Source organism: Ursus maritimus, unplaced genomic scaffold (assembly GCF_017311325.1).
Source record: "Ursus maritimus isolate PB19 unplaced genomic scaffold, ASM1731132v1 scaffold_9, whole genome shotgun sequence".
Classification (NCBI taxonomy): domain Eukaryota; kingdom Metazoa; phylum Chordata; class Mammalia; order Carnivora; family Ursidae; genus Ursus; species Ursus maritimus.
The window spans coordinates 16,975,348-17,002,735 of record NW_024427107.1 but is presented as its reverse complement, the minus strand read 5'-3'; the positions used below and the strand labels follow the sequence as shown (position 1 = coordinate 17,002,735).

General features: G+C 37.2%; 1 protein-coding gene and 1 long non-coding RNA gene across 2 annotated transcripts in view; one reads left to right on the top strand and one right to left on the bottom strand.

Moving 5' to 3' along the window:
* The window catches only part of LOC121101744, a 112,912-nt gene that overhangs the window by 21,768 nt on the left and 63,756 nt on the right, over nucleotides 1–27,388 (top strand). The window lies entirely within an intron of this gene.
* The window catches only part of DNAJC5B (DnaJ heat shock protein family (Hsp40) member C5 beta), a 51,473-nt gene that overhangs the window by 15,831 nt on the left and 8,254 nt on the right, over nucleotides 1–27,388 (bottom strand). Inside the window, exons 2-3 of the mRNA XM_008706736.2 lie at nucleotides 5,088–5,301; nucleotides 1,253–1,424 (exon numbers count right to left, since the gene is read on the bottom strand). Coding sequence (XP_008704958.1) covers nucleotides 1,253–1,424; nucleotides 5,088–5,301 — 386 coding nt within the window. The remainder of the gene's footprint in view (nucleotides 1–1,252; nucleotides 1,425–5,087; nucleotides 5,302–27,388) is intronic.

The following is a 27,388-nucleotide window of genomic DNA, read 5'->3' as shown; positions in this document are numbered from 1 at the left end:
CCTGTTTGCCAGAATGACCACCAGTGGTCCCCATAGAAAGGGGTCACAGGTTGCAGGAATATCCCTCTGTCTTTTCTGACTCCCAGTCCTAAAATGGTCTGGACTGAGTACGATTCACATAACTGAAGATTTCTTCCTTCAAACTGGAGTCAGGGTGGGTAATAACACTATTACTTAGCATCACGGTTGATAGGGAATAAAAGGTATATGGAAGGCTTTAAATAGTCTCTACTGCTTGATGTCATAGAAATTCTGTTTCATTGTGATGAAAAGAATCAGAGGCCAGTCAAGTCCAGAGAAGCGTACCATTCCTAATTTTAGCAATTCTGACAACAATGGGCCACTGTCTGAATTATCAAGTAATTCTTTTATTTGGCTGTCCAGGGTTCTTTGTGATGTAGTGATGAAGTCTCTAATGCAGGATAATGATGCATCTATAGGAGAAAATAATAGTAGGATTGTGGCTGCAAGACAAAGAGGAGAATGGCAGGTTTGACGCCAGCTTGTTTACACAAAGGCATTTCCCAGAGCATATGAAGTATTCCTGGTGTTGTGAATTCTGTGAGGTTTTATCTTTCTTTATATTCTTTTTTTTTTTTTATTGTTTCTGGGTGGAATGAGCTTGAAGAATCAAGTAATATTTCATGGTCGTGTATATGCATAGACAAACATGTGGAGGTGATTTAGCAAAGCAAATAGTCCCATTTACATAGGACAACATTCTTGATGTTGGTTGAGGCTAGCTCTGAATGTGTGGATTTGAAAGGAAGCTACATTTCCAGGGGAGAAAGATCACCCTTCCCCAGTTCTACCCAAAACTCGTTATCAGGTAATTAGAAAGAAGAAAAGTCAAGGGTTGTTGACTTTTTGTGATGTCTACTCCCTTCTATATAAATAGAGATCCTAAGGTAACAGGCTTGGTTCTTGTATGTCTGAGCATTCCCACCCAAACCTCCCTGAACCTAGAGCTCATGCTCTTGTAACAAGATGATGAATTATACTAGCTTTGCTTTGTGATCAGCATATTTCATGATTTCTTTTTAATGATGTCAGGTTCTGCTTTTCTCTGCGTGTAGGAAAGGTAACTGTCCTTTCATCCTCTCCAAAGGAGGTACCAAAGATGACAGTCTTTGAGATTCCCCTCATTGGGTTGTTGGATCTCTCTCACTTTAGTGATAACCATCATAGGGACCTCATGCTTGGTCAGACCTGTGAAAGGACACGCACTAGCTCTGCTTTCATCTTACTCCACCTTTTTCCATGTCGGTCTTGATCTGCTCCTCAAGATCCTCTGGGGACACGTAAAAGTCCTCTTCTGGCACCGATGATTTGGGCCGACAGCGTCCACAGCAGCAGTTGCAACAGCAACATAGGCAGCAGCAAAAATAACAGCCAGTCAAGAGGCCAATGATGACAAACAGGGTCTAGGGGAAACAGAGGCAAAGCAAAATAGGGGTGAGGGGTGGTGGCGTGTGGGAGAACCCCAGAAATGAAGTGTGCATCCATGTATCTTCAGAGACCTGAAGATACTGCAGTTCACCCTGCAGACCATACATTTGCCCTCATCTGTACAAGATGACGGACTAATCCGTACAAGAACTAGCTTTTTAGTTTCCTTGGAAACAAATTCCTTATAAAGTTTTGCCTAACAAGTTCACAGGAAGTGACTTGTAGCCTAAGTAATGAAGGTGATGTTTTCTTCTTTATTCATAAGCCATGGCGGTCATTATTAAGAGCAGAGCAAACAAAACAACAAACACTTCTACAGACCAAATGAGCTAACCAAGGGGATTGAATCATTCTCACCCAAGAAGAGCTTTTGATAGCTCTCCTTCCCACCTCTGCATTTCTCTTAGTCACCAAGTCCTGCTCTCTTCAAGATCTCTTACACCCTCCTCCTTGTCTCTATCCTGACCAGTAGGACTTTATCTCATTATCTCTGCCTTCAACACTTCAGTAGCCTCCTAACTAGCCTCCCTGCCTCTACTCTTGCCTCCTATTCTTGACATTGTTGGAGCTTTCTGAAATACATGTTCTCTGGAACTTATATAGCAACTTTCCTGCCTCTCAGGAAAGGCTCAAGCTCCTTATTAATAGCCATCTGGCTTCAAACCTGTGAATTAGCACAGCCCTGTTCCTGACATACCTGCCATAGCTTTGCTCTCCCAGTGAATTCATCTGCCCAGGGGGCCCCTTCCCATTCCCCAGCCATCTGAAAAATGCCCACTCTGTGTTTAAGATACATCTCAAACATCCTCTGTCTGACATCTTTCCTGATCCTCCCCCAAAAGAGTTTCTCCCTCCTTTGTGCCCTAGCTGTACTCCATATAAATTTCTACCATGGTTTTTTTGTTGTTATTGACACTTTAAGACATTGATCAGTTTATACGTCTGTCTCACATTAGACTGAGCTTCTTGAAGGCTAGAACTCTATGTTCAGTCCCTCCCAACCTAAGGATTTAGTACCTGGCATGTGGAAGACAATAAATACTTACTGAATTAATGAATTATGAAGTAATTAATAGATGAACAAATTATTTGTTCCTCCTAGTGAACAGCCAGCACCAGGGTTTCCCCACAAGCATATAAAAGGTTTGCTTAGGGGCACCTGGGTGGCTCAGTTGGTTAAGCGTCTACTTGCAGCTCAGGTCATGATCCCAGGGTCCTGAGATCAAGTCCTGAATTGGGCTCCCTGCTCATCAGGGAGCCTGCTTTTCTCTCTGCCCCACCCCCCTGCTTGTTTTCTCTCTGTCTCTCAAAAATAAATAAATAAAAATACTTTTAAAAAAAGGGAAAAGATAAAAAGTTAGCTTACTAAGTCTGCCATAACTAAAAATGAAAAGAAACTTTCCCAACCTCCAATTTCAGTTAAAATATGCCAACTTTTGTTAATAGAGCAAAATAAATTTGATTTTAAAAAAATATGTTATTTGATATAGGAAGTGTTTTATACATCTTTGAATCAGAATGCAGATTTTATCTAAAAAGAGAAAGAGAATAAAGATCACCTTGTGTGTATGCAGCTCTTCAGTAACTTAAGATAGAAATCTTTAACGTTGATGAACCTCACCTGCTTCCTAGCCTAGCACCCCATCTCTGACTCTGGCCCCCATTATGGGGTGGAGCCTACAGTGGCTTGGAGTGAGGTAGCTTTAGTCACACTCTCATGCCGATAATCTTTTTGCCATGTATACTGTACATTTTCACAGACTTAAGTAAATTACTCTGAAAACAAAACCACAACACCCTTCTCCTCACCAACTGCCTCCAAAATCCTCCTGTGCAGTATTCCTGAGTACTGCCCCAACCAGCTTCTCCTTTCTTTATCTACCTTTGTCCTTTTTTGTCCTTACCATGCAATTCCCATATTTTCCTCTTCTCCAGAAATTTCCTTTAATTCATATACTGTTTTGTTCTCTAAATATTCCAACTAGATTGTTTGCCTGTTGCAAAATAACCTTGCCTCATATACTTAACAGTGCTTAGCACACTACTAAGCATAAGTAGGAGTCCAGTATTTGAAATACATATTTTCAATGGTACAATAAGTCATTCTTGCAGCGCGTACTTAATACGTGATCACTAGGTGCCAGCCCACTCTCATGGGCACTGCGCAATTAGGTTTTTGACAGAAGCAGAAGACGGTAGATTTTTTGTAACCTTATTTTTAAAGAGCCATATCAGAAATTATTTTACATATCTCTTATACTGCTGGAAAGCTTCTGCTTTTCTGTATGAATTTTGAACAGTTTTATCAACTTCCTCAGCAAAGAAGCCTATTCTCGTTTTTATGCAGGCCAGCCCCAATATGCAACCAGGTGCGTGTGTAAATTATCTAGAATGCCAGATATACCTCCCCATGGAGAGAATGTCATGTCTGGAGGTTAGATTCACAGGCAAGCCCACATTGTTATATGAACACTCAATCTATTATAAATGACATTGTCATTATGTACACTCTCGTTCCAAGGTCCTAATCCACTCAGTGGGAACTTGTCTGCCTCCCAGGTCTTCAACAATAGAGAAAGCAGGGTTCAGTGGGAATCCCAGTTATCTCTAGGAAGAGAAGTTTTGGAGACTGCAGAAGACAAGTGAGACTTCAGGTTGCAGACTCTCCATGCTTATGTATAAAAATATGTTCTGTCTCCTCTTGCATATATAAAACTCTTAAATTTAGCAAGATTTATTTTAGTGGAAGAAAATAACAACCCCTCTTTTTGGAAATCTGTAGTATTTTAAATTATTAATTACCACCTATATGAATGTGAGTTCATATGATTTCATAAAATGTATGAATTGTCCAAAAAATATGCTGATGGACCGTATGTATGGTTCACATGTAAATATGCTTTTATCAGAAGATTAAGATATTAAAACTCATAAATATATAACCATCATCAAACACTCATATGCTAGGTATTCCTAGGAAACCACATAAAATTTTCTGTCGAAAGTCAATTCTGATTGCACTCAGTCCTTAAAAACTTTGCTTTCTTCTTGACCAGATATCCTTTTTTTTTTTTTAATTTCTCCCTCTGTGTCTCTTCAACACCCTGTCCAGAACTACTTAATTCTCACTTTTCCCCCCTCATTTCCTTCTCCACTACTTGAAGTCAGGCCCCATGTGAGCCTATGACATAACTACCGCGCATTCTCCCAAGTACTATGTTTGCTCAGGTAGCGATGCTATAGATAGGAGAGTACATGACTAAATGTGTCCTATAATAATTTACTAAGCACTTGTCACACTAATAAATTATTTTTGTTTTTGAGCAATGAGTCAGTTCTTAATTAGTCATTATGGGGAGAGAGGGAGGGCAGGCAGAATTAACCTGAAGCCTCAAATTCAATTATAATTAATGTCTAGAGGTATTTTAAGTCATGCTGTATTTTATAATTATTTGATGAGCTAAAGCAAAAAAAAAAAAGATCCTCAAGTAACAGCTTTCAGTCGAAGTGATACCTCTTTTTGCTTACAAGAGTTTAATAATATGGTAAGGTTAGGTTTTCTCTGAGATGGAGTCAAGAAGAGTGAATAATACCATGATTTTTCTAGGAAATTGTTTTTAAAGAAAAAATTGATTTACCTTTGCCCACCAGCTTGACAGCATGAAGTAGGTATTAACATTTTCATCTCCAAATTGCTCGGCCACATAGAGTCCCAGCGATCCATACTTGTCATATATGTTTCTCTTTGACATGTCAGTAAGTATCGTGTGGGCGTTGTTGATTTCTTTAAACTTGTCAGCAGCAGCTGGATCATCTGGATTCTTGTCTGGATGGTGTTTCAGGGCCAATTTTCTTTTAAAATTAAAAAAAAAGTGAGGAAAAGTGTCATCTGACAAGAATTGCAGTGACATTTTAGGAGGGGCACTATTTGTACATCGTTTTTACATGCAATTACTATGAAGTGATAAGTTTCACAAAAATGTTGGCGTAACTAAGCAAGTTCTCATCAGATGTTGTCTCTTGTTTCTAATGTGCAGGCCCAGTAGTAGTAGTGTGGTTTCTCTCCTCATGTCCTCAGAGGAATTCTCAACTGCTGCCTAGTGGAGGTCGGTTTTTGCTGTTGGCAAATATGTGAAGTTTATTTTTACCTGGGAGCTGGTCGGTGGCACACCTCAATATGCAGAGGCCTTCAAGAGTTTGTGCAGTAGTAGGGTCAGTTTATACCAAAATTCTATTTAGAACTGGAACAAGTTTCTAGAATTAACAAAATTCACACCACATATTCAAAAAGTTAAACTCAACTGTCACACACAAAAAATCTGGTTCATATTCCCTTGAAAAAATAGTATGACCTTTTTCGTGAATCTTCCACAAATCCTTACTCCCTTTTGTTTTTATGAGCAGCTACCATGACTTTCCTTGTTTTCAAATGTATATTTGACTTCTTTTCAAATAGGTCTGTCCACTTCAAATACTCTGTAGAAGTTTACTTGTGAGTAAAATGTCCTCTCTTCTCTGTGGATCATAAATCAGTTCCTGAAGGGTATGTGTATGTGTTATGTTGTAGTGTGTGTGTGTGGGGGGGGGAGATATTTGGGGGTTATTTATTCTTCAGTTATACTCAAGTATAAAAAAAACCTGTGAAATGAATGTAAGAACTGAGCTATGATAGTCAGGGTCTGGCTGGTGGCCATTTCCTTCACTTCCCTCTACAGACAGATTTAAATAATGATTAAAGCCATGTTCAAAAATTGAGCCTGTAGTAATTTTTCCACTACAAAGTCAATGAATTTTATGACTTTGTACTGGAAATTTTATATGACCTGTTCTCTCTACTGTGCCTAACATAGCTATATGTAGGAATAAACCTTAAGCTTTTGTTTTGGTTTGGATTAAACTGTTTCATTTTAATGCAATAATAAAAAGGCCATAAATAGAGCAGAAAAGTAAAGTATACATTATAAGTCAATCTACACAATAAAGAGGAAAAAAAATCATGCCTGCTTAAGGCATTAAAGTATTGCTGGTTAGGAAGTAGGCGATTAAGCAGCTCAGCATCAGCGTGCTTCAAAAGTACCAAAATACTTAAAAGTATAAATCATGGTGTGAAATCCATTTCAACTCTGAACGCGGAATAAACAAAAAGAATTAAGCGATGATAGTCCATTTTAAATTTGTTTAACCAAAACATTTCATGCTTTTTGAGAGACATTTGAGTTATCTATAAATTCTTATAGATGGGACCATTGAAGATGTTTGTTATGTGCAGAATTCATGATAAAATCATGCTAATAGCACAAAATGCCTCTTTTGTCATTTAAAACACTTTTATAATGTTTACTATACGCCAGCACTATTATAAGCATGTTATGACTATTAATTCATTAATATTCACTACAACTGTATGAAATTGGTATTATAATGATCCCATTTTACAGGTGAGGAAATTTAGCCACCAGAAAGCTAAGTAACTTGCCCAATATCATACAGCTAATAATTAGAGCCAGGCTTTGAATATGGTCAATCTGACCCTGAGCACATGCTCTTAATCACCACTATGCTGCCTTTTTCTAATTCTTAAATTAAAAAAGTAAGGAACACAGAATGTCAGTAGGCCTGTGTAAGGACTTTGGCTTTTGGTTAGGTGATGTGGGAAACCATTGGGGTATTTTGAGAAAAAGAGTGGTATGGTCTGACTTTAGTTTTAAAAGGATTACTAACTCTTGGAGAGGACAAAGGTCAAAGCAGGGACACTGTTTTAGGAAAAGTTCATGGTGGTTCTGGTCAGTGTGGTAGTGGAAGATATAATGAGAAGTGGCTGGATTCTGGATATATTTTGAGGGCTAGCTGATGGATTGGATGTGGGATACAAAAGAATGAGAGAAATCAGAGATGGTACCAGAGTTTTGGCCTGAGCAAATAGAATTTTGTAGTTACTATTTAATGAGTTGGCAAGAGATTTTTTTTTTTCAGTAGGGAATGGTTTGCTGGAGGTAAGAGAGATAGGAGCCTGGAGTTTACGCAAGAATTACAGTGGGAAATGTATGTTTGAGGGTTCTCAGCAGGTAGATGGTATTTAGGGCCATGGAACTGGAAAAGATTCCCAAAGGAGTGGGTCCAAGAGAAGTCCCAAAACTGGGCTATGGAAAGAAAGAACAAGCAGAGGAGATGAAAAAAGAAAGGCCAGCGATGCAGAGGGGAAAAATCTGGAGAATATGGTGGTCTTGAGATCTAAGTGAACAGAGTATTTCAAGGAAGAGAGTGGTCATTTGTGTCAAATGCCATTAACAGGTCATATATGATGAGGACTAAGAATTGATCACTGGGTTTAGTGATATAGAAATCTTCGGTGACTTTGACACACACACACATGTACACACACATACAGACAATGGTATATATGTCTTTATATAAGGAAAAATAAAGCAGAAAAATAAGTAGAAAAGAAAGAAAAACATGAAAGGTTATAACCACAATTACCAGTGCTTTTAGCTGCACATTAGGATTATAGGTGATTCTTTATTTTGTTTTTTCTTGTTACAAAAAAGTACAGATTACTTGTATAGGTTCCTTCTGTAAGCATTTTTAAGCTCATTATAAATGTTGTTCTCTTTTAATAGCTGAAAGTTTAGTTTGTTCTCTTAAATGACCTACTGCCAAATTAGAAGGTAAAAAAGGAAGAAAGGAAGAAGGAAGAAGTCCTCTAACTTCAGTGATACAATGATCATCATCAAAAAACGTCAAGTGGATTCTTTAAATTCTTTATTAATTTTAATGGCATGATATTCCTGGAATTCTCACACTGTGCTCTGGGATACAGTTGCAGCATTTTCCCCTACTAGTTCCAGAAATCATTTCAGGCCAATCAAATACAAGAGCTATTACTTCTGCCTTGAAAAAAGAAACCCCTGGAAAGTGCCTCTTTGCATACATTTCCTTGTTTTTAGGTTTCAGTTGTAGACTGAAATACACTGCCCAAGACTTAGCCAGAGAAGCCTGGCTTCCTGTCATATTTTAAGCTGCTCAGATCTTTGTCAGCGCACAAGGGCAGATGCACTCAACCATTTATCACACTCCTCTAACAATAGCGTTGGCAAATTCAGAGGTCTGGACCATCTCCATTTGTAACAAATCCAATTCCTGGTCGTCAGCAGCATTTTGACTCCTCTTGGCAGATACTCTTGGCTCTGAGGAATCCTTGGGAAATATGGCAGCAGCAGAGGCAGCTGCCAAAATTACACAACTGCTCAGGAAGTGGTTGGTCAATGACCCATCCTTGGGAACTGCCTATAGAGCAAGGAACCACGTATGGAATTTAGGGTGAAAGGAAGTGCTTGGATTACATTTAAATATAAAATTCACCTAATTCATTTTAAAGATCTTTCTTATAATTTCTCATTTTATACTTAAAAGTGACATAATACTCAACCAGAATGTGTGCCTTTTATTCTAAATCTCTCTATACTTAGTCACCTATTAATCCGGTATGGCTATAACTAATGTTAGAATAATAACATCAAGCCCTCTAAGTTCTTCAAAATCCAATGACAACTGTCAGCTGAAATGCATAGTGAATTCAATGAGTGGCAGATAAGATAAACGTGGGATGTATAGTTGTAATTACTTAATGCCCCTATTCTGAGGAGTAGCATAATTTTAACAAGAGTTACAGTGTTCTGCCCAGTTCTCTTCCTCTTAACATCGAATCCTCTTAACATCAGATCTACCTTCTACTCTGTACCAGGCTAAGACCCAATTCTGACCATGTTGCCCCACCTCGAGGCCAGATCTATCTCCATGGGGTTGAAATGTCACAGGAAACCTTGTTTGGGAAAGGTGGTATCTAAGCTTCCAGGAACTAAGTTCCATCCTGGCCTTGCTGTGTCTGTAAGTTGCCTTTCTCCACTTAACACATTTTCAGCTGCTTTCTCCAATGACCACCTATTGTTTCCTATTTCAAAATTTCTCCATTACAGGGGCACCTGGGTGGCTTAGTTGGTTAAGCGTCCGACTCATGACTTAGGCTCAGGTCATGATCTCAGGGTCTTGAGATGGAGCCCCATGAGCCTGCTTAAGATTCTCTCTCCCCCTCTCCCCCTCCCACACACCTCCTTCTCTTAAAAAAAAAATTATCCATTGCAGTGTGACTTTCTGCTAAACTCTTTCGGCCACAAAATGTATTGCCCCTCCAATGTCCCAGAAGAAGCCACGTGCTGCCTAAGAAGAAAGAATAGAAAAGGAAGAGTGATTTCTTCCCATATCCTAGAACCCTTAAAACTGCCTTTGTGACAGAGTCAGCATCTACTGCAAAGATAGGGGGAAAAAAGCAAAATCTGAGCTTGAAAAAGCTCAGGTAGCAAAAGAAAGCAAAATCTGAGCTCAGACATAGACTATTCTTTCTAGAAAAAAAAAATGTCTATAATGGGAAGGACACTGGTGGTAAATAGGAAAATGCACTGCTATAAACCAGAGTTTGAAGGTGAAAACAAACCCTAAATTAGCAATCTCAGATGATGGCAAGTGTTGCAATAATAGAACTTGATAGTTGTCATAATACTGGAAATTCAGTGGAACTCCTGTGCCCTCTTGGACTAAGTCAACATCCAGGTGAAAACATAATAAACCAATATAGGAGTTCCAGTGCACATCTTCCTGACATTTGGTATTAGTAGACATTAAATGTTTGACAGTCTGGTGATATGTATGTATGTATGTATGTGTGTATATCCATATCCCTTTGTGGTTTAATTTGCATTTTCCTAATTACTAATGAGGCTAACATATATATACATATACATGCCATTTGGATATCATCTATTTAAGTGCATAATCTTTTGCCTGTTTTTAGTTTGATGTTTAAATTGTATTTTTATACGTATTCTATATATGACTCCTTTGTCATTTATATGTATTGCAAAAATTTCTCCTTTTCTGGGAACTTGTTAGTTTCTTTCTGAAATCTTTTGACAAACAGAAATTCTTAATTTTTTTCTAGTTGCCATAAAGGCTTTAACATCACTGGTTTTCAACAGTTTTCCTGTGATGTGCTTTGATACAGATTTCTTTCTATTTGTTCTGCTTGGCTTTTTATTGGGCTTCTGGTATATATGGATTGATATTTTTCAGTCACCTTGAGGGCTCAAAGTTCAGTTAGAGTCCATAAAAGACTGGTGTTTTCCATTATCTATTTCTGTGTAACAAGCTATGGTGAAATTTAATAATTTAAAACAACAAATATTTTATTAATTTGCCTATAATGTTATAATTGGGCAGAACTTGGTGGGGACAGTTTTTCTGTGTTCCGTTTGGCTTTGGCTGGAACTGCTCAATTGGAGCTGAAGGATTTGCTTCCAAGATGGCCTCACTGACCTGCTAGTAAATTGGTGCTGGCTGTGGCTGAAAGCTCAGCTAGGGCTGTTGGCTGGGAACTCTGTTCTCCACGTGGCTTCTCCACATGACTAGGTGAGGAGCCCCAGTGTATGATAATCTCAGGATAGTCATATTTCTTAAGAGGTGGCTAGCTTAAACCAGACTGCAAAAGCAGAAGCTGCTGGGCCTTTTTAGGATTTAGATACACCATAACTTCTGTCACATTCTGTTGGTTAAATTAGGTCAGAGAGCCAGCCCAGATTGAAGAGGGCTATACAAGGACATGATTACCAGGGTTTATGGAGGACCACAAAAGTGATTGTGAACCACAGGTGATGTACTTCCATTTTGCCCCTTGTCCTGAGTCTAAACAGAATTGTAGGACTGTTTAGATAGGGTCCCAGATTTTTCTCCTTTCCCCATAGAGTCCTGCTCAGCCTCTCAGCTTCTCTTCTTCCTTATGACCTAGTCAGCAGTTTTTCTTTAATCTCAAATGCTTTTAAGATGTATATATAAAAATATAATTTTTTCCAGTTTTTCTAGTTTCTCTCAGCGGAAGGGAGACCTGATCAAAATTACCTTGTCAGTGATAACCAGAAACTCCTGGTTATCTTTTATGTCTCCATCTCCTCTTTCAAGTATAGTCGAGTATATAACCCCCCTTTGAACAATGCAAGGGCTAGGGGTGCTGACCTCCCACACATTCAGAAATCCATGTATAACTTTGATTCCCCCAAGACTTAAGTACTAACAGCCTATTGTTGACCAGAAGCCTTACTGATAACAAAAACAGTCAACTAACTTATATACTGTATTTTTATAATAAAGCAAATTAGAGAAAAAATGTTATTAAGAAAGATACATTTACAGTACTGGGCTGTATTTACCTAAAAAAGAAAAAATCCACATAAAAGTGAACCAGCACAGTTCAAACCCATGTTGTTCAAGGGTCAACTGTAGATGTTAATTACATAAACAGCTTTATACCACTGTTATATTAATGGCCCAGAGATTACCTCTGTGTATTGTTTATTTCTTTACTGCAAGCTGAGACCCATTAGCTCAAAAGATCGCCAGTTTCTAAAACTCAAATTTTTACGTATAGTTATTTTTAAAATAGCCCAAGGAGCAGATTATCAGCCATTTAAAGCCTACTCACTTTATACCTATAAGACCTCACCCTACATGTGCTGGCTATTGATAAGATGGACCCTTGTGGTTCTAAGACTCCAAGCTGCTATGGACCTCTGGAGCTGTCTGACTCAGAGACTTCCCACTGTGCTCTTGAGTGACATCACTTAGACATGTAAGCCCCCTTTCCACATTCTTGCCTCCCCCCCTCTCCCCTTCTGAGGGTAATTCCCAAGCTGTACGCCTCTGGATGGTCTCATGCTGTGAGGGTCTTCCCCTCTTCAGTCAATTCTGTTGTGCCCATCCAATAAAGCTTGTCATGTGTTTCTGCCTCTCGTGGTCATATCTTTTCCCTTGATCAGCCCCCAAATCCCTTGAACCCTTTACAAACACTTCATGCATTTGTACCCAGTACATTTTCCTTCCCCACAAGAAACTTAATACAGTCTGCTGCTGAAAGAAGCAAGAACAAGAGTGTTAGTGGGGCTCAAGGAAGAGGAGCCACTGGGTGAGGATTAGTACAGAGTCCCACAAAAGAGACAGAATAGCAAATTGAGGGCACCATTTAGCTTCAGATTGCAAAGAATGATGCCAATACTCCCCTGCCATGTAATTATTTCTGAAACACCTGCTGCCATAGTATATGATTCAAGTATTTTGACCACCAAGGCACCCAGGCCCTCTGAAGGCCACATTGCACAGTCCTATGATTTCCTCACATTTGCAGATGGAATATCAGAACAGCTCACCCCAGCAATTGTCAGGGTGTTCTCTAGTTCTCCGTGATCCACAGTCACATTCGTGATTCGAGACAGATGGCATGAGATAACAATAGGAACCATAAATGATGATCTGTTTTAGAGAATTGATTTTCTTCCCCCACCATATAAAACCAGATGGAGAGTCAAGTGCTGACCTCTAGTGGCAGTCGAGGCGGTGATACCATTTTACGGCAAATAATCTTCCCAAGTTTTTACTAGACTATATAATAACTTGACTTTATGAGACATTATACTTGAGTATTTTTTAAATATGAGAGTTAAAAATACTTAAACTTTTGAAAAATTTAAATGTCAATTGATAAATCTTTGTCTTAGATAGTTTTCTGCTCACAATTATTTTCTAAGGCTAATTTTAAGAGCCAGCCCTTTACCCTCCCTAATAAGGTAGAATATTTGTGCAAACACAGTAGATAAAATGTGTCCAATATTAGAAGTATTTGTCTACACCAGTCATAAAAGTAGTGCTTTAAGGAGTAAGGACCTGATGTTCTGGCAGAAGTAGGCCACTGCAAACCTTCAAGCCTTTTTTTTTAAATGTTTTTTTCTTACCAGCCTGTAGCTTGCGCAGAATCTGAGAGCTGCATACAACTTAAGATCTCTGTATTTGGCTCAGGTTTCCAACAAAAGTTTCCGGACCTCTAACCTTATTATGTTTCTTGGGGAAAATTTTGTATTCTTGTTTTTTTTAAAGCTAGCAATCTTTACTGAACTCTGACATCAAGGGAGAAGACTGAGACGTAGAAGAAATGGCCATATGAATTCTGTCTCCTACTGCCAACAGCAGCGCCCACCACTGGTTCTAGTCAACGCCCTTAGCAGGCGCTTGCTGTCTGTAGGCCTTCCACCTGCTGTCTGACAGCTCAAGTGCCGGTGATAGTGAATTGTGTCAAGGCTGCAAACAGTTCCTGGCAATTTCCATTGGTGGTCCAGGCTGGCAGTTCTTGTAGGGTCCCCAGTGTCTTTATCTTCTAGGTTTCTCAGTGCAAAAACATATAGCATAACTCCCTGATACATCTTTGTGTTAAGTGCTCACTTTCTTGTTCTCCCCAAACCCATTTTTTAAACTTACCAGGACCTATTCTTCCGGACTGCCAGCCTCACTGACTTAATTTCCTTAACAACACAGTCTGAACCTTGTGGTCATGCACTTGAGTGCCACTCAAATCAAATGATTCAGTTCTATAAACGTTTGGATTTCCTGTCATCCCCCCAAGGAAATTAGTTTTCCGCTGCTTCCGCTCCCATTTCTGGGATGACCAACACCGCTGGAGAAGATTGCACAACCATGGAAACTGGGGCCAATAAAGACGTACAGTTTTCTACCTCAGCTGGTCTGCTGTGCTGCTTGCCAGTCCTTTTGCTTGGCCTCAGTAAGTTCCCTCTCAAGTCTCCTGTGGTAGTTATTCCAGCTTTTACAACTTCTCTTTGATTCCTCTTCCTCATTCCTTCACCCCTCTCAACAAGAAACCTCATTTCCTACTTCGAAAGAGGTAAAAAGCTCATTAGAAGGAAATAATTCTGCTTGATTGTGCCATCTTTCCCTCTTCTTTTTATTTGGAAGGAAGAACCTTTTCTCTTTAAGATGAACCTTGCCGGTGTTTTCTAGGATCTACCCGTGGGCTTCCCAAATCCTGGTCCATCGGTCATCAGTCCCTACCCCCCAACTCCAGTATCTTCAATAATCTCTGTTTGTCTTCAGCAAGCAAACATACCCCATCATTTTTTTAAAAATGAAAACTCTATGTCCTCGCCTGCTTTTCAAATTATTGAATTATCTCCTCCTTCCCTTCTTCATAACACTTCTTCAAAGCATAGCTTTCACAAAAAGTTTCCATCCTCAGTGTCTATTCACTCTTCATCCCACTGTAATCTGATATCTAGTTCTCTACTTGCTCTCCATTCCATCATCCTAACTGAAAAAATCAATGGCCTATTTTCAACCCTCATTCTGTTTGACCTTTCTGTAAGTTTTGTTGACCACACCTTCTTTTCCCTTGGTTTCCAGGATGTCTTCCTGACTCTTGCCCTGTCCTGACTAGGAAGCTAGACAAGGCAGTACAGACATATGTGGGTCCCTTGGGGCCAAGGTTGGCAGGAGTTATTATCCAAAGGGACCAGTGCACCAAAAGCAAGTGAGCATTCAAACACCAAGTAACGATAGGGCAGACAAAGAACTGGGAAGCCAGGAGCAAAAACTTGAGAGTGAAGTGGACATCTCAGATACAGGATTTTATTCACTTTCCATAAACCAAAAGAGGGTCATTTCTCATAAAAAGGACCAGGAACAGAATAGACAATCTATATTGCTACAGTCATCTATGTTTACCATTTCTCTTGTGCTCACCAGTTAAATCAGTAGTTTTCAACATCTGATGCTCAGAATCATCTGTGAATGGGATGTTTTTAAAAACTCATGTGTCATGGCTCTACTATTAGAGGTTCTAATTCTGTAGGTCTGGGACATTTGTATGCTTGCAGAAGCTCCACAGTTGATTTGGCTGTGTACCAAAGTCTGGTTTTGAAGTTTTACTGTTACTCTATTGAACACATCTTTCCCTCTCCTCTCCTCTCCTCTCCTCTCCTCTCCTCTCCTCTCCTTTCCCCTCCCTTCCTCCCTCCTTCTCTCTCTCTCTCTCCCTTTTTTCCTTCCTTCCTTCCTTCCTTCCTCTTTCTTCGTTCCTTTTTTAATTGTGGTAAAAAAAAAAAATAACATAAAATTTACATCATTTTAAAGAGTACAGATCAGTAGCATTAGCTATATTCACCCTACTGTGCAACACGGCTCTAGAACTTTTTTAACTTGCAAAGCTGAAGCTGAAACTCTGTATCTTTTGAACAACTTCCCATCTCCTCTCCACTCCCAACCCGGGGAGACCACAATTCTAACTTTGTTTCTATGAATTTGACTATGCAGATAGAATTTTTTGTTTGTTTCTCTTGTTTTGTTTTTTAAAATATACTACTGAATTGCCAACTTCCAAGCTATTTAACACTTTCTTAACAACTTTTTTGGAATGCTATTAATTTTTTGATGCTTTTTTCCCTGTGGTAGTTTAACATGTTGTGTAATATTTATGGCAAAGCATTGTGTACACATATCATGTTGTGGCAGTTTGATCTTTATTAAAACACGTGTAGCCTGCTCCTTTTGTTTTCTATTTTTATACAGGGGTTATTTATTTTATAACTGAAAGTTTGTATCTTTTGACCCTCCTTCATCCATTTTACTCCCACCCTTTGCCTCTGGCAACCACCAATCTGTTCTCTGTATCTATGAATTTTTTCTGTTTTTTTTTAGATTCCACATATAAGTGAGATCATAAGGTATTTGTCTTTCTCTGTGTGACTTATTTCACTTAGGATAATGCCCTCAAGTTTCTCCATATTGTTGTAAATTATAGGATTTCCTTCTTTTTTTATGGCTCGATAGTATTCCATTGTAAAAATGCCACATTTTCTTTATCCATTCATCCTTCAGTGGACACTTAGGTTTTTTCCATGTCTTGGCTATTGCAAATAGTGCTGCAATGAATAAAGAGGTACATATATCTTTTCCAGATGGTTTCTTCATTTCCTTCGGATAAATACCCAGAAGTGGAATTGCTGGATCATGTAGTAGTTATAGTAGTTTTGTGTTTTTATTTTTTTGAGGACCCTCTATAATGTATTCCATAGTGACTGTACCAATTTACATTTCCACCAATAGTGCATAAGGGTTCCCTTTTCTCCATATCATCACCAACACTTATCTTGTGTCTTTTTGATACTAGCCGTTATGACAGGCATGAGGTGATAACTCTTTGTGGTTTAAAAATGTTTTATTGAGGTCTGTTTGACACACGGTATTATATTAGTTTCAGGTGTACAAGATAGTGGTTTGACGACTAGATATGTTATGCTATGCTCGCCCCAAGTGTAGCTGCTGTGCTATTACAATATCATGGACTATTTCCCTATGGTGTACCTTTCATCCCCGTGATTTATTCATTCCATAACTGGAAGTCTGTACTCTCCCCTTCACCCATTTTGCCCATTCTGCCCCTCTACCACCCCCAGCAGCCATCAGTTTGTTTTCTGTATTTACGGGTCTGTTTCTGCTTTTGGTTTTTTGTTTGTTGCTTGGTTTTGTTTTTTAGATTTCACATATAAGTGAAATCACAGTATTTATCTTTCTCTGTTTAACTTATTTCACTAAGCATAATACCCTCTAGGTCCATCCATGTTGCTGCAAATGGCAAGATCTCATTCTTTCTTATGGCTAATATTCCATTATGGTATTATATACACATTATATAATACATGCACATATACCACTCTACAGACACACACACACACACACACACACACACACACACACACACTCCATACCTTCTTTATCCATTCATCTATTGATGATTACTTGGGTTGTTTCCATATCTTGCCTATTGTAAATAACTGTAATAAATAGAGGTGCATAGCTTTTCAAATTATTGTTTTCATTTTCTTTGAATAAATACCCAGTAGTAGAATTGCTGGATCATATGGTATTTCTATTTTTAATTTCTTGAGGAACCTCCATACTGTTTTCCATGCTAGCTGCACCAATTTACATTCCCACCAATAGTGCATAAGGGTTTTCTTTTTTCCATATCCTCACCAATACTTGCTATTTCTTGTCTTTTGTGTTCTAGCCATTCTGACAGGTGGTAGGTGATAACTCATTGTGGTTTTGATTTGCATTTCCCTGATGATTAGTGATGATGAGTGTCTTTTCATGAGTCTGTTGGCCGTTTAGGTCCTCTGCCTATTTTTAATTGAATTATTTGGTTTTTGGTGTGGTGTTATATAAGTTTTTATATGTTTGGGATATTAACCCCTTATCCAATATGTCATTTGTGAGTATCTTCTCCCATTCAGTAGGTTGTCCTTTCATTCTGTTGATGTTTTCCTTCCCTATGCAAAACCTTCTTATTTTGCTATAGTCTCAGTAGTTAATTTTTGCTTTTGTTTCCCATGCCTGAGGAGAAATATGTAGAAAAATGTTTCTAAGGTCCATGTCAAAAAGATTACTGTCCATGTTTTCTTTTAGGAGTTTTATGATTTCATGTCTTATATTTAGGTCTTTAATTCACTTTGAATTAATTTTTGTATACGGCTTGAGAAAGTGGTCAAGTTTCATTCTTTTGCATGAGCTGTCCAGTTTTCCCAGAACTACTTATTGAAGAGACTGTCTTCCCCATTGTATATTTTTGCCTCCCTTGTCATAGATTAATTGACCATATAAGCGTGGGTTATTTCTGGGCTCTCTACTCTGTTCTCTTGATCTATGTGTCTTATTTTTGTGCCAATACCATACTGTTTTGATTACTACAGCTTTGTAGTGTATCTTGAAATCTGGGATCATGGTATCTCCAGCTCTGTTGTTCTTTCTCAAAATTGGTTTGGCTATTGAGGGGTCTTCTGCAGTACATATAAATTTTGGTATTATTTGTTCCAATTCCATAAAAACTTCTGTTAGCATTTTGATAGGGATTGCACTCAATCTGTAGATAGCTTTGGGTAATATGGCCATTTTAATTCTTCCAATCCATTAACATGGTATATCGTTTTTTTTGTTCTTTAAGTAGGCTCCACATGCAGCCTGGAGCCCAATATAGGGTTTGATCAGGGTTGTGAGATTAAGCCCTGAATGGAAATCAAGAATTAGACACCTAACTGACTGAACCCCAGGTGGCCCCCCATGAACATGGTATACCTTTCCATTTGTTTGTGTCATGTTTAATTTTTTTCATCAGTGTTTTATCATTTTTGAAGTACAGATCTTTCACCTCCTTGGTTAGGTTTATTACTTGATTTTGGGGGGCTTTTTGGTGCTATTTTAAATGGGATTGTTTTCTTAATTTCTCTTTCTGCTACTTTGTTATTGGTGTATCACTGTGGTTTTGATTTGCATTTTCCCAATGATTAGTGATGAGCATCTTTTCCTATACCTGTTGTCCATCTGTATGCCTTCTTTGGAAAATGGTCTAATCAGATCCTCTGTCCATTTTTAAATTAAATTGTTTGTTTTGCTATTGAGTTTTATGTTTTCTTTATATATTTTGGATATTAATCCCTTAGTGGATATTTGCAAATATTTTCTCTCTTTAGGTAAGTTGCCTTTTCAATTTGTTGATGGTTTCCTTTGCTGTACAAAAGCTTTTTAGTTAGATGTATCCCACTTGTTTATTTTTGCTCTAGTTGCTTTTGCTTTTGTTGACAAATCCAGAAAGCATCACCAAGATCCATGTCTAAAAGTTTACCACCTGAGTTTCCTTCTAGGCATTTTATGACTTTAAGTCTTACATTCAAATCTTTAATCCAGTTTGAGGTGATTTTTGTATATGGTGTAAGATAGTTGTCAAGTTTCATTCTTTTGCATGTAGCTGTGTAGTTTCCCCAGCACCATTCACCATTTGTTGAAGAGACTGTCCTTTCCCCATTGTATACTTGCTTCTTTTGTCATAATTTATAAATTGGCCATATATGCCTGGATCAATCAGTCAATTGGTTGATTGATTTTAGAGAGAGAGCATGCATGACTGGCACTTGGGGGGGGAGAGGGTGGCAGAGAGAGAGAGAGAAAGATAATCTCAAGTAGGTTCCACTCCCAGCACAGAGCCTGACATGGGACCTGATCTCACAACCCTGACATTATGACCTGAGCCAAAATCAAGAGTCAGATATTTAACTGACTGAGCCACCCAGGCACCCCTACCTGGATTTATTTCTGAGCTCTCTATTGTGTTCCATGAATCTGTGTCTGTTTTTATGCAAATACCATACTATTTTAATTATTATAGCTTCATAATATGGTTTAAAATCAGGAAGCATGAGGGGTGCCTGGGTGGCGCAGTTGTTAAGCATCTGCCTTTGGCTCAGGGCGTGATCGCGGTATTCTGGGGTCAAGCCCCACATTGGGCTTCTCCGCTTGGAGCCTGCTTCTTCCTCTCCCACTCCCCCTGCTTGTGTTCCCTCTCTCGCTGGCTGTCTCTCTGTCAAATAAATAAATAAAATCTAAAAAAAATTTTTAAAAAAATCAGGAAGCATGATATCTCCAGCTTTGCTCTTTCTCAGGATTGCTGTGGCTATTCTGTGTTTCTTGTGGTTCTGTACAAATTTGAGGATTCTTTGTTCTATTTATGTGAAAAATGCTATTAGAATTTTGATAGCATTAAATCTGTAGATTGTGTTGGATAGTATGAACACTTTAGTAGTATTAAATCTTCTAATCTGGGGTGCCTGGGTGGGTCAGTCATTAAGCGTCTGCCTTTGGCTCAGGGCGTGATCCTGATGTTCTGGGATCAAGCCCCGCATCAGGCTTCTCCACTGGGAGCCTGCTTCTTCCTCTCCCACTCCCCATGCTTGTGTTCCCTCTCTCACTGTCTGCCTCTCTCTCTCTCTGTGTCTCTCTCTGCCAAATAAATAAATAAATCTTTAAAAAAAATAAAAATAATAAATCTTCCAATCTATAAGCATGGAATAACTTTCCATTTACTTCTGTTGTCTTTAATTTCTTTCATCAATATCTTACAATTTTCAGTGCATAGGTCTTTTACTTCATTGGTTCAGTTTATTCCTATGTGTTTTCTTCTTTTTGTTGCAGTTGTAAGTAGGATTGTTTTTTTAATTTCTCTTTCTACTAGTTCATTTTTAATGTATAGAAACATGACTAATTTTTCTATATTGATTTTTGTTTCCTGAAACTTACTGAACTTGTTTATTAGTTCTAACAGTCTTTTGGTGGAGTCTGTAGGGTTTTCCCTATATAATGTGTCATCTGCAAATAGTGACAGTTTTGTTTCTTCCTTTCCAATTTGGATGCTTTCCCCGCCTAACTGCCCTGGCTAGGGCTTCCAGTACTATGTTGAGTAAAAGTGGTGAGAGTGGGCATCTTTGCCTTGTTCCTGATCTTAGAAGAAAAGCTTTTGGCTTTTCACCACTGAGTATGACATTAGCTGTGGGCTTGTCTTATATGGCCCTTATTATGTTGTATTACATCCCCTCTACACCCATTTTGTTGAGTTTTTATCATAAATGGAGGAATTTTATCAAATGCTTTTTCTGTATCTATTGAGGTGATCATATGATTTTTATCCTTCCGTAAATTTGGCTTGTTTTATGTTTGCACTCGGAGTTTATCTTCAAATTTGGATTTGTAACATAAAGCTATTTTAAACTAATATTGAGAGTTGTTTTCTTTTCTGTAGGGTTTAATGACATGTTATTCGAATCTGAAACACATTGACCCACCTCCCTATGCAAGTGTATGCTTGTCAACATGGTTACAAAACTCCCATAATCATATCCTGGGTTACCTTTTGTCTCATGTCCTCCACACACAGCTTGTATATTATGCACTGACATGGCCACATTATCGGTAGTTTTTCCAAGACACCCCATGGCTTTTGTTCCCCATCTTTGCTTAGTCTATTATCTCTGCTTTGCATACCTATCTTTGCTAACCTTACATTCTTTCCCCAACTTCTATACTTTTTTGTCCAACTATTCATCTTTACTTATGCTTGAATTATCAGCTCAAAGCATTAACTTCTATGGTAAGACCTACCCTGAACCTCTTGTCTTTTCTCATTGCATTTTCTTCTATTTTTCTATCTTGATTGTACTATATTATGTTTTATACCTTCCTAAATGAAGGCATGTTTTAGTCTTTTGCAGCTCTAAGCTTAGGATAAGCCTGCCAAAAGTAAATACTTATGAAATATTTATGGAATAAATGAATAAATAAGTGAACTAGAAAAACAACTTAGCATTGTTTCTGCAATACCCTCAGTTTCCTTTTGAAATGTGCTGAAGAGGGAAAAAAAAATCATGTCTTTTGCTTCAGGAAGATTTCATATTCCCTAAGTCCTGGAATTGTCTGAACTAAACCAGCAAAATCTCCAACAAGCTTCCATTGTTTCCCCACCCCAAACAGAGTTAATAAGAGTATCTATTTAGATCTAGCATTAGACATCTTAGTTTTCTCTGCTACAGAATGCTAATTCTGACTCTGGCTGACAATTCACAATTCTTTGAGTTGTGTGCCTTACTCAGGAATAAAATAAATAAATAATGCTCATTGAACAGCATTGTTATATGAATGGCTTTTTAAAAAGATTTTATTTATTTATTTGAGAGATGGAGCACAGGCAGGAGGATGGGGAGGGGCAGAGGAAGAGGGACAAGCAGACTCCCTGCTGAGCATGGAGCCTGATGCAGGGCTGGATCCCAGGACCCTGAGATCATGACCTGAACCCATGTTAGATGCTAACCAAGTGAGCCACCCACGTGCCCCATGGATGGCTTTTTAAATTGAGTAAATATTCTAATCAAGGTAATACACTTAATTTGTTCTAAGATCATGATCAGAAACAAACATTTATCCAATAAACTAGCAAGTTCTAATTGAGATAAAATTCATATAACATAAACAACTATATCATGCAAATTTTAACTATTCTGACTACTTTAAAATGTATTATCAGTGGTTTTAGTACATTAGTACATTCACAATGGTGTGCAAACATCACCACCTAATTCCAGATTATTTTCATCACCCTAAAAAGAAACTTTTTGCCTCCTAATTCCTGCATATCCCTATTGTGTAACAGCCAGTAATCTACTTTCTATTTCTATGGACTTGCTGTATAGACATTTCATATGAATCATACAGTATGTGGCCTTTTATATCTGGTTTCTCTTATTTAGCACGTTTCCACAGTTCATCCATGTCATAATAAGTATCAGTACTTCATTTCTTTATATGACTGAATAATATTCTATTAAATGGATGTACCACATTTTGTTTATCCATTGTTTATCCATCCATTAGTTAATGGACATTTGGGTTGTTTTCATTTCTCGCTATTATGAATAATACTGTTATAAATGTTCATGTACAAGGTTTTGTGTGAATACGTTTTCAGTTCTCTTGGGAATATACTTAGGCACACAATTGGGTTATATGATAACTCTATCTTTAACTTTTTGAGAAATTGCTAGACTATTTTTCACAGTGGATGTAGCATTTTATATTCCTACCAGAAATGTACAAGGGGTCCAATTTCTCTATGTCCTTCCCAACATTTTTTTTTAATGGTAGCAGACCTACGAAAAGTGAAGTGGTGTCTTATTGGGATTTCGATGTGCATTTTCCTGATGAATAATGTTGATTTTAATCAAGTGATTATTGGCCATTTGTAAATCTCCTTTGGAAAAATGTCTATTCAAACACTTTGTCCATTTTTTAATTGACTTGTCTTTTTATTATTATTGAGTTTTAAGTATTTATATATTCTGGATATTAAACACTTACAAGATGTCTGATTTGAATGTTTTCTACAGCTCTATGAGTTGTCTTTATTTTCCTGATAGTGTCCTTTGGTATACAACAGTTTTTAATTTTGATGAAGTCCAGTTTATCTATTTTTTCTTTTGTATCATATTTTAAAAAACAGTTGCTTAATCCAAGGTCTTAAAGATTTGTACCTATGTTTCCTTCTGATTTTTGTAGTTTTAGGTCTTTGATGCATTTTGAGTAAATTTCGTATAAGGTTTGAGGTAGAAGATCAAATTCATTCTTTTGCATGTAGATATCCTGCTGTCCCAGCACTATTTGTTGAAAAGATTTTTCTTTTTCTCATTGAATGGTTTTGGCATACTTATTGAGATTCACTTGACTATAGATGTATGGGTTAATTTCTGAACTTTTAATTCTATTCCATTGATTTATGTTTCTGTCTTTATGCCAGTACCACACTGTTTTGATTACTGCAACTTTGTAATAAGTTTTGAAATCAGGAAGTATTGAGTCCTGCAACTTTATCCATATTTTTCAAGATTCTGTTTTGTTATGGGTTCTTTGCATTTCATTTCCACATGAATTTTAGGATCAGCTTATCCAATCCTGCAAAAAAGGTAGTTGAAATTTTGATAAAATTGCATCAAATATGTAGATTCATCTTAATAATATTTAGTCTTACAATCTGTGAACGTGGGATATCTTTCCATGTATTTCGGCCTTTAATTTCTTTCAACAATGTTTTGTAGTTTTCAGTGTTAAGTCTTTTACTTCCTTGGTTAATTTTTTCCCTAAGTTTTTTATTCTTTTAGATGTTATTGTGAATAGAATTCTTTTCTTAATTTTATTTTTGGATTGTGCTAGCATATAGATTTTTGTACACTGAACTTAAATCCTAACACTTTGCTGAACTCATTTGTTAGCTCTAATTGTGTGTGTATGTGCACACTGGTTATGTATTCAGTATGTTTTTCTATGTATACGATCATGTCATCTGTGAATAGAGATGGTTTTCTTTCTTTCCTATCTGGACTCCTTTTGTTTTTTATTCTTGCTGAATTGCCTTAGTATAAATTCCAGTACACCGTTGAAGGAAGTAGTGAGAGAAGACATTCCTGTCTTGGTCCAGATCTTAGGGGGAAAATTTTCAGTCTTTAACTCTTAAATATGATGATAGCTATGGGTTTTTTATAAATGCCCCTTACCAAATTGAGAAAATTCCCTTCTATTGCTAGTTTGTTGAGTACTTTTATCATGAAGGGATATTGGGTTTTGTTGAAAGGCTTTTCTGCATCTATCAAGATGAATATGCCATTTTTTTCTCGATTCTTTTTTTTTTAAATATTTATTTAAGGAGAAAGGGAGAGAGTAGGGGGAGGGGCAAATGGAGAGGGAGAGAGAGAATCTCCAATAGACTCCCCACCGATCATGTAGCCTGATGTGGGGCTGAATCCCAGGACCCTGATATCTTGACCTGAGCTGAAATCAGGAGTCAGATGCTTAATGGACTGAGCCCCCCAGATGCCCCAGTCTCTATTCTATTAATATGGTAAAATACATTGATTTGCATATATTGACCCAACTTTATATTCTTAGAATAAATGATACTTGTCATGGTGTATCATCTTTTTAATATGTTGTTGAATTCAGTTTGCTAGTATTTTGTTGAGGATTTCTTCATTCATATTCATAATATTGATTGTCCTGTAGTTTTCTGGTGATGTCTTTAACTTTAATATCAGGGTAACCCTAGCTTTATAGAAGAAGTTAGGGCGTGTCCTCTCCCCTACTTTTTTTGAAGAACTTGGGAAAGGATTACTGTTATTTTTCCACCTCCTCCTTCTCCTTGGTAGAATTCACCAGTGAAGCCATCCCAATCGGGACTTTTCATTGTTGGATTTTTTTTTTTTTAATATGGACTCAATCTTTACATTTTATAGATCTACTTAGATTTTCTATTTCTTCTTGAGTGAATTTGTTAGTTTGTGTGTTTCTAAGAATTTGCTCATTTTATCTAGGTTGTCTAATTTTATTAGTAAGCAACTGTTCATAGTTTTCTTTTATAATTTGTTTTTCTTGTAAGGTCAGTTGTAATGTCCCTGTGCTTTTATTCCTTATTTTAGTAATTTGAGTTTTCTCTCTTTCTTGGTCAGTTTAGGTAAAAATTTGTCAGTCTTGTTGGTGTTTTCAAATAACCAGCTTTTGGTTTTGTGGATTTTCTCATTCTTTTATTCTCTATTTCATTTATTTTCACTCTAATCTTCACTATTCTTTTTTCCCTCATGCTTTTGGTCTAGTTTGTGAGTCTTTTTCTAATTTCTTAAAGTGGAAGTTTAGGTTATTTGAGATCTTTCTTCCTTTTTAATGTAGGCATTTGCCATTCTAAATTCCCTTCTGAAAATTACTTTCACTGCATCCCATAAATTTTGGTATGGTGTGTTTTTGCTTTCATTGATCTCAAAGTATTTTCCAATTTCCATTGTGATTTCTTTTTTGGTGCATTAGTTATTTAAGAGTGTGTTGTTTCATTTCTACGTGTTTCTGAATTTTCCAAATTTCCTTTTGTTATTGGTTTGAAATTTCATTCCATTGTAGCCAGAGAATATACTTGTTTGATTTAAATGTTTCCGAGTTTACTGATACTTGTTTTGTGGCCAAACTTATGGTTTAACATGGAGAATGTTCCATATGCACTTGTGTTAATGAGTAGACTGCTCTATAGATGTCCAGTAGTTCTAGTTGGTTTATGGTATTGTACAAGTCTGTTTCCCTGTTGATCTTATGTCTAGTTGTTCTGTTCACTATTGAAAATGAGGTATTGAAGTTTCCAATTACTACTGTTGAACCATCTGTCCCTCCCTTCAATTCCATTAGTTTTTTTCTGCATTTATTTTGGGGCTCTGTTGTTAGGCACATATATGTTTCTAATTGTTATATATTCTTCAAGGATCGACTTAAAAAATAATAAATGTCCTTTTTTGTTTCTGATAACTATCTTAAAGTTTATTTTGTCTGATACTAGTATAGCCACTCCAGCTCTCTTTGAATTACTACTTCCATATAATATTTTTTTCCATACGTTCACTTTCATCCTGCTTGTCTTTGAATCTAAGGTGTTTTTAGAGACAGCTTAGAATTGGATCATTTTTTAAAAATCCACTTGCCAATCTCTGTCTTTTAGTTTGAGAGTTAATCCATTTATATTTAAAGTAATTCCTGATAAGGAAGGACTTTTGCCATTTTTCTATTTCTTTTTAAGTAGGCTCCATGTCCAGCATGGATCCCAATGCAGGGCTTTAACTCACGACCCTGAGATCAAGACCTAAGCCGAAATCAAGAGTTCAATGCTTAACTGACTGAGCCACCCAGGCACCCTTCTATTTGTATTCTTATATCTTTTTTGTTTGATTCTCCTATTACTATTACTAGCTTCTCTCCATTACTAGGAATGAATAATTCCTGTATCATTTCTTTTATATATTTTTAAGGCTTTTTGTGTGTATGTGGTTACCCTTGGGATTGGAATTAACATCTTAAATTTTAAATATCTAGTTCACATTAATAAAACGTGCTGTCAAAAGTGTACAAAAACTTCTGTATAGTTTCACCTCCCCATTAATGCTGCTATTGCTGCAAATTACATCCTAAGACATTATGTGCCATTCAACATAGATATATAACTATTGGTTTATGCAGTTGTCTTTTAAATCAGATAGCAAAAAAGAGGATCTACAAACATATTTATGTGTGAAGTTACTTTTACTGGTATTCTCTAATTTTTCTTGTGGATTCAAATTGTGGTCTAATGCTCATTTCCCTCTGAAGGATTCCTTTTGGCATTTCTTATAGGAAAGGTTGTCCAATGATTCAGTTACTCATTTATCTAGAAATAAATGAATATCTCCTTCATTTTAGATACATAATTTTGCTACATATAGAATTTTTGGTTGACATTTTTTCTTTCAATGCTTTGACTATATCATCCCATTGCCTTCTGGACTCATGATTTCTAATGAGAAATCAGTTGTTAATCTTATTGAGGCTCCCTTATACATGATGAATTCCTTCTCTCTTGCTACTTGCAATATACTCTTTAACTTTGAACAGTTAATTATGATGTATCTCAGTGAAGATTTTCATGAGTTTATTCTACTTGGAGTTCATGGAACTTCTTGGATGTGTAGATTAATATTTCTCATTACACTGGAAAGTTTTCAGCCATTATTTCATCAGATATTCTTTCTGCCCCTTTCTCTTTCTGTTCTCTGAGACTCCTGTTTTATATATATGATTGTATACTCAGGTCTCTTGGGCTCTGTTTATTTTTCTTCATTCT